Source organism: Amphiura filiformis, chromosome 9 (genome assembly GCF_039555335.1).
Source record: "Amphiura filiformis chromosome 9, Afil_fr2py, whole genome shotgun sequence".
In the NCBI taxonomy this organism is placed as follows: Eukaryota; Metazoa; Echinodermata; class Ophiuroidea; order Amphilepidida; family Amphiuridae; genus Amphiura; species Amphiura filiformis.
Window position 1 is genome coordinate 10400133 of NC_092636.1, and position 7558 is coordinate 10407690.

At 39.0% G+C, this 7558-nt stretch overlaps 2 protein-coding genes across 2 annotated transcripts; one reads left to right on the forward strand and one right to left on the reverse strand.

The window, feature by feature from the left end:
• Positions 1-928: 928 nt before the first annotated feature.
• On the forward strand, positions 929-2662 carry LOC140159967 (uncharacterized). The gene has a single exon (XM_072183235.1). It carries the CDS (start codon positions 929-931, stop codon positions 2660-2662), a length of 1734 nt encoding a protein of 577 aa, XP_072039336.1.
• Positions 2663-5449: 2787 nt separating this feature from the next.
• On the reverse strand, positions 5450-7186 carry LOC140159968 (neuromedin-B receptor-like). Its single transcript, XM_072183236.1, has one exon. It carries the CDS (start codon positions 7184-7186, stop codon positions 6068-6070), a length of 1119 nt encoding a protein of 372 aa, XP_072039337.1. The 3' UTR covers positions 5450-6067.
• Positions 7187-7558: the final 372 nt, after the last annotated feature.

Sequence of the window (7558 nt, forward strand, 5' to 3'; positions counted from 1 at the left end):
TATACGCCGTAGAAGTGACGTAGTTAATCGGATTAACTACCATAGCAATAGATGAATACAATTTTGCCTATATCGCCCCGCACTACAACGTTCATGGGGTACCGATGCATTGAACCATAGATGTCAAAGAAATGCTAATCACTTGCACCTGTAAGAATACAGTAAGATTAGTCTCTTTGAAAAGAGTGGTATTATTTTTAATCTATTATAATGAATGAAGACAGGTTTTGAGTGCAACCTGCTTGTAGTGCAGCGCGGTATATTCAAAAATTGTATTCATCTATTGCTATGGTAGTTAATCCGATTATGACGTCACTTCTACGGCGTATACATTTGCCCAAAGAACAGGAAGAATCGGATGTGTCGCGCGCATGACGCTATCAGAAAAACAAGATGTTTATACAAAATTCAAACTTTTTAGCTTGACAAATCCATTAAATGATTACTCACGACTTTAGCTTTCGCCATCAGGGCTGATGGCTTGATCACAAGTGAATAGGTCCACTGCTTTTCCCGCGAAACGGCTTGTTGACATTTCCCGGAAGTGAAGATGTTTTTGTTTTGAGCAGTGGATCGTACACGTGATCGAGAGATACGAGACCTTCGTCGCGGTTGATAGCTTTGGCCCCCTTTTGCGAATGTAGATTGCTTCCCTAATTCTCCTGCTGAAGGCGTTTGAGTCCTTGTCGAGTATAGACGCCCCCTCCCATTCTATGATATGATTTTCTTGCGCTATGTGGTCTGTAATGGCTGATTTGTGCTGTTCTGTGGTGGATTCTTTTCTGTTTGCTCTCGTGAACTTTCTTTCTGCAACAGTTTCACTTGTGATCAAGCCATCAGCCCTGATGGCGAAAGCTAAAGTCGTGAGTAATCATTTAATGGATTTGTCAAGCTAAAAAGTTTGAATTATTTATCTACAATCCTACAAATGCATCTATTTACTGAAATCAGAAGTCGTTATGGACAACTCGCAGTAAAAAGTATACGTGATCTTGAGAATACAGAGAAAAAATTGGCCCGACATCGCCAGCACCTTACGTTTACGCACCGCTGTAAAGATAATGGCATCACACCATCAAGCCTTAGAATTCGCTGTCCAATCAACACCCAAAAAGCGAGAAATATCATACAGAAAGCGGAAAAAGAATTAGTAAGTGAGCGTATTCGCGTTGTGAGTAATAAAATCAAATCTCTAAAACGAAAATGTGACAACGATCTAGAAACACTGGACATCGAGCCAGCTGATCGCCGCCATGTTGAATTACATCTTGTCAACAAACGCGAGTCGGAAGAAAATAAGACAAAAGAAAGACACAAGGAAAAGCTTCAACGCCTTATAACCAAGCATGAATCCAAAAACAAAGTAAAAAATAGCACAGAACCGGATTTAAGTGGTACCCAGTTAAAGAAATGGCGTGAGAAATGGGTTAAAAACATCTCCGATAAAGAGTTGTCGGAGCCAGAACAGAAGTTGCTTGCTCGTGGACTGAACTTCGCCGTATCGGTAGACAAGATTCCGCATGAGGAGTACATCGTTGCTTGCGAAACAGCATGTGCGAAACTACCGTGGGAAGAGGCAAAATCGCTCAGAGCAGAGGTAGCAGGTACGTTAAAATCGGCAAAACCCCCAAAATCAAATATTTCAAAGGAAGAAAGAGTCGCACTTAATATTTTGAAGAAATCAAAAGACATCCTGATAATGGGCGCTGACAAGGGAAAGTGCACAGTGGTACAGTCGCCAAACGAGTATGAGAGTAAGGTAAATGACATGCTTAGTGATCAGCACACGTACGAGAAACTAAGTAAAGATCCTACCCCTGCTTACAAAAGGAAACTTGTTGAGATCTTAAAGAGACTAAAATCTGAAAATAAGATTAATGAGAGTCAATATAGGTTGCTCTATCCAACAGCAGAGAACACCCCCAGAATGTATTGCACCACCAAGATACACAAGCCTGGCAATCCCATAAGACCCATAGTTGATTATACCGGCTCCATTGCTTATCAGACCTCCAAGGCTCTCGCAGAAATTCTCGCTCCATTAGTCGGCAAGTCCGAACATCATGTGATTAATTCCAAGGCATTGGCAGAGGAGATGACGGCAGTTATGATAGATGATGGTGATATCTTGAACTCCCATGATGTCGTATCCCTCTTCACAAACACCCCAATCGACAAATCACTTGACATTATCAAATCCAGACTTGAAAGTGACAAATCTCTCAAAGATAGGACCAAATTGAGCGCTGACGACATCATCCAGCTTCTTCGGTTTGTCCTCACCACGACATACTTCAGTTTTAGGGGACAGATCTACAGGCAGATTTTTGGGGCTGCAATGGGCAGCCCAGTCAGTGCGATCGTCGCCAATTTATTTATGGAGTGGCTAGAGAAGGAAGCGGTAGCTACAGCACCCCTTGACTGCAAACCGAAGATGTGGAGAAGATACGTCGATGATGTTCTAGAGATAATACAGAGAGACAGCACTCAAAAACTCACAGACCACTTGAATTCTGTTGACACGACTGGAAACATCAAATTTACCTTTGAGGAAGAAGATCAGGGCAAGATCCCGTTCCTGGACACGCTAATCGTGCGCAAAGAAGATGGCTCCGTAAAATTGCTGGTATACCGCAAAAAACACACACGGACCAGTATTTGAATTTTCAGTCACAGCACCCCTTGCACCAAAAACTTGGGGTCATCCGAACATTGATGGATAGAATGGAGAACATAGTTACAGAGGAAGAAGATAAGAAAGAGGAGGAGAACAAGATCAGGACAGCGTTAAGTGAATGTGGTTACCCCAAATGGTCGCTGGACAGAGTGAAGCAGCAAATGAATGACAAACAGCCGAAAGTTAAACAGAAAAAGAAGGATGCCACACCATCTAAAGGCATGGTAGTCATACCCTACGTAGAAGGCTTGGCGGAGAAACTACAAAGAATCTTCAGGAAACATAATATTTCCACAGCCATGAGACCCACCAACACTCTGAAAAGTCTGCTGGTCCATCCAAAGGACAAAAGGACATTGAGCAGACTAGTGATGTGGTATACAACATTCCGTGCAAAGGGTGCGACAAGTCTTATGTAGGGGAGACTGGGCGACAATTTGGTACAAGGTTAAAAGAACACAAAAAGGACTCTGAAACTGTTGCAGAAAGAAAGTTCACGAGAGCAAACAGAAAAGAATCCACCACAGAACAGCACAAATCAGCCATTACAGACCACATAGCGCAAGAAAATCATATCATAGAATGGGAGGGGCGTCTATACTCGACAAGGACTCAAACGCCTTCAGCAGGAGAATTAGGGAAGCAATCAACATTCGAAAAAAAGGGGGCCAAAGCTATCAACCGCGACGAAGGTCTCGTATCTCTCGATCACGTGTACGATCCACTGCTCAAACCAAAAACATCTTCACTTCCGGGAAATGTCAACAAGCCGTTTCGCGGGAAAAGCAGTGGACCTATTCACTTGTGATCAAGCCATCAGCCCTGATGGCGAAAGCTAAAGTCGTGAGTAATCATTTAATGGATTTGTCAAGCTAAAAAGTTTGAATTATTTATCTACAATCCTACAAATGCATCTATTTACTGAAGATGTTTATACGCTTGTTATGGTTATTCATATTGGTAAACAAGAAATTTCTTTGATATCATGAACGTTTGAATGAATAAATGAATGTTTTACCAAGTACCTTCAACTCTGGTTTGTGTTTCTACCATTACTTTCCTTCAACCTTTGGTTCTCTATGGCGATATATAGTTTTTTTACTCTACCGGGTGTCCCTGAAAGAGCTGTATCGTTGGAAACTTAATATTTGGGGCATTTTATCGCCGAATCAAACAACTATATAACTGGTATTGTTGTGGAATAAATTAGTTATCAATTTTTACAATTGTCCGCACCGTTCTTGAAATATAAAGAATATTACCAAACTAAATGCTTTCCACAGATTTAAATATCAATCAATGATCTGTATTCGCCGTAGAAGTAGTGAGGTAACAGGACTAATTACCATAGCGATAGGTGGTATTTTTGAATGTATTGCCCTGCACTAGACGTACGCGGTAACACTGCATAGCACCATAGATTATCGAAAAGAGCGGTATTGTATTCAATCTATGATTGTACACATACACAGACATGACAGTTGATACTGTACTTACAGTACAGGGGAATACATTCAAAAATTGTTTTCAGCTATCGTTATGGTATTTTTAAATACCATCACTACTTCTATGGCGAATAGAGTACCAATCACTGCGCATGAGGCGTCCATTGATATTAATTGGTATTTTACTTCGTGGAACGGATTGAAAATGATTGAAAATCACATCCATTATTTAGTTCTGGTTGGACCGGGTACTAAAATACCCACAAATTATTTAAAGGAAAAGAATCAAGAAATCTGAATACGGTATAAACACAGATTTGGTGTAAAAACAGCATTCTGGTTGTTTTTTTTTCATAATCTTGAGACTCTATTCGGGGACCGTTTTTTTATTTTGTTGATATCTGGCTTATTTTTTGAAATATTGCCCATATATGGCAACAAAAATTATATTTTTAAAATTGAATCACGCCCCGAAAATATCATGGGCCTGGGCCGTATAACCATACTTCATATCAACAAAATTGGCTAAAATCTGCGATGTGCTTCTTCTTTTTTGCCAATACTAACCATATTTGGGCACATTTAAACATTAATCAGGTATATTACCGTGCGCTTCGATCGCACTTGTCTTAGTAGAGTCATTCTAATTATTAAGTCTTTACGAGCCTTAGCGATGGGGTAGGGATTACTAACGTCAGTAAAAGGCGGCGGATGACACGATCGAGCCGGCAACTCGTGAAACCGCCCGGCCGTATGGCATTTTCCATATACTCGGTTAGTTTTGTGGGGTTCATTATCGAACCCCAACGGTTTTAGCTTGTATTTATATTATTTATCAACATAGGCCTATTTGTTTGTGATATTTCAAGCGTTTTAAAATTTCAAAATAATCCCATTCAATTACACGGTTGACGATGAAAATTTACTGAATTTAGGGACTGCACGTCATACACCACCTGGTCAGTAACGTGACATGGTAGACACCAGAACACTCGTTGGTGATATCATGTTTTTAGTCGGTACATTCACACGTTTGGGTCACCTGTTCATAAGAGGCTTTCGTGGGTAATCTAGGGTTGTCAAACCCGCACAAATCAAACCAAAGTCAAATCACAGCCTCACAAAGACACCTCACATTATTTTAGTATAATAGATATATTTATTTCGTTTATACATGGCCCCAGGGAAGAATAACTTTTGTTGAATTGAGCCTCCGTGTTGAAATAATTCTGATATACGGTATAGAAGTCTTAGGGTTTACTAAAATACGCTTCAATTATTTACGATTCAATTTATAAATGTTTATTTTAAATTTAATAAGACCAGATCAAGCAAATGCTTAATAACAAACGTTTGGATTTATCCTTATTATCCTTCTAAATTCCTGATTGTTTTTAACGAAAAATGGTGCCGATTGGCGGACCGATTTCGGTGACGTATCGAGAGGAATATTATCGCTTCCCAACGATAGGCAAAATAAATGAGTATGTTTTAATGTGTTTGTAATGTTTATTTACGTTTAGTTTTATATTGTAGGAAAGAAATTTTTTTTTGATTTACATCTGCCTTGAAGGTATTGAACATGAACGGTGCATACGGGAACATTTTGTCAAGTGCGATATCACAATACATTTATTTACATTGACATTCATACGCTTCCTGAAGCTCCAAAAACTCATCCAATCAATGATGTATCTATTTCATTACAGAAATCGGCGTGAAATTTCAATAATTTACAATGTAGAACTAAATGCCATAAGCGTGGTAAGCTACATGTAGTTGTGTTAACTGTGTTAGCATAATTGTTGCACTCCTGTGTAGAAAGATGCCCAAACGAAAACAATATCGTTATGTAAAAGAATTATAAGAATAGAATATCTAAGTTTTTGTCAATATTTTGGATATAATTATAGAAAGATAGATTACAAAACAAAGACAGTCATGTCTACATTTTGGATTCTTGTTCTTCTTCTTTGATCGAAGGTGTTCTTCCGTCAAGTTTGAAATATTCTTTTCCGCGACCTTGATTTTTATTTATCACAGAATAGTCTCTCTTGATTGCATTTTGTCTTGCTAAATCCGCAATACGTGAAAATGAGGTACGCAAAGAGGGCTCGCTTACGATGCGATGTTGTGCTTTTATACAAGGAAACAAGCACACTTCGATTTGATAAATCAAATGTCTCCTGTACGTTGAACTCATCAGGTAAAGAATAACAGGGTTAACGATTGAATGAAATTTTAACATCGTAGACTTGACTTGATTCATGAATGCATTCTGTACAAAAACATTTGAGGGATCAAACCGAAAAACAATCAACCAAATGTAAAAAGGTGATGAGCTCAGTATGAATATTACTATCATAATAAGTACAATCAGGGCTAGCCGCGAGCGTTTCTTCTGCTGTTTTCTACCTCCTCGTGAATTAACCTTTAGACTCGGTTTTTTGCGTAATAATTCCTTCGCCGTCAACACATAACATACAACCATGACTACAGACGGTAAAATAAAGAGTAAAAACACAATACATAGTATATATACTGTGTAAGAGGTATCATCGGAAAACCAGCAAGTTGAATCTTCTACATATACAAGTATTGGCCAGAGAACAACGACTGATGTTGTCCAGATTGCGAATACATTCCAGACGCTGAGCTTCCTTGCGTACATTTGCTTATGTAATGGATAGGCCACGGTGGTAAACCGATCCACACTTAATGCAGTCAAAGTCAGTACTGATACCCCTTGCGATATCAACTGCACAAAAAGTACTAATTTGCAATAGTGATTAAAAATGAGCCGAACCGAAGCAAAAATGTAGTGTAAAACGTTAACGAAAATGACAAATATTACAACTAACATATCTCCAACAGCAAGATTGGCAATCATAAGATTAGGTATGCTTCGTAGTCCTGGATATCTTATTGTCAGGTAGATAACACTCCCATTACCAAAGAATCCAACAAGAAAAAAGACAATGTCAATTGCCATGGCAATTCTTTTTCTTGTGTCCAATACATAGTCGGTTGACTCACTTTCAACAATGGTATAATTAGCTTCCATATTCAGTCACACCTTTGCAATCACATTGCATGCATTCCAAGAAACATGATAACGTAGTGTAATAAACGATGGTTTGAATTCACTAGAAATATATTGTTGCGAATACTGGACAAATTGTGTGCATCCGCGACGATAATTATGTTTTAGATCTGGTCAGCGGTCCAATCACCATCATTGAAAGATTGATCACCGCCATTGCTATTATAAAGCTCCATTCCAGTCCATCCAGAACAATTACAAACACTGTTCTCACACAATATGATCAGGGTAACAGTAAATTCCTCGTAAACTAATTTTTGTAAGAGTAAGAACATAATACGCATGCCTGAATATGCTACGCTATGAAGTTAAACGGGTTGCCGTTTTTTTGGC

Bases quoted from the DNA above. Each gene is read 5' to 3' on its own strand.
- LOC140159967 (XM_072183235.1), top strand. From the start codon at position 929: ATGCATCTATTTACTGAAATCAGAAGTCGTTATGGACAACTCGCAGTA.
- LOC140159968 (XM_072183236.1), bottom strand. From the start codon at position 7,186: ATGGAAGCTAATTATACCATTGTTGAAAGTGAGTCAACCGACTATGTA.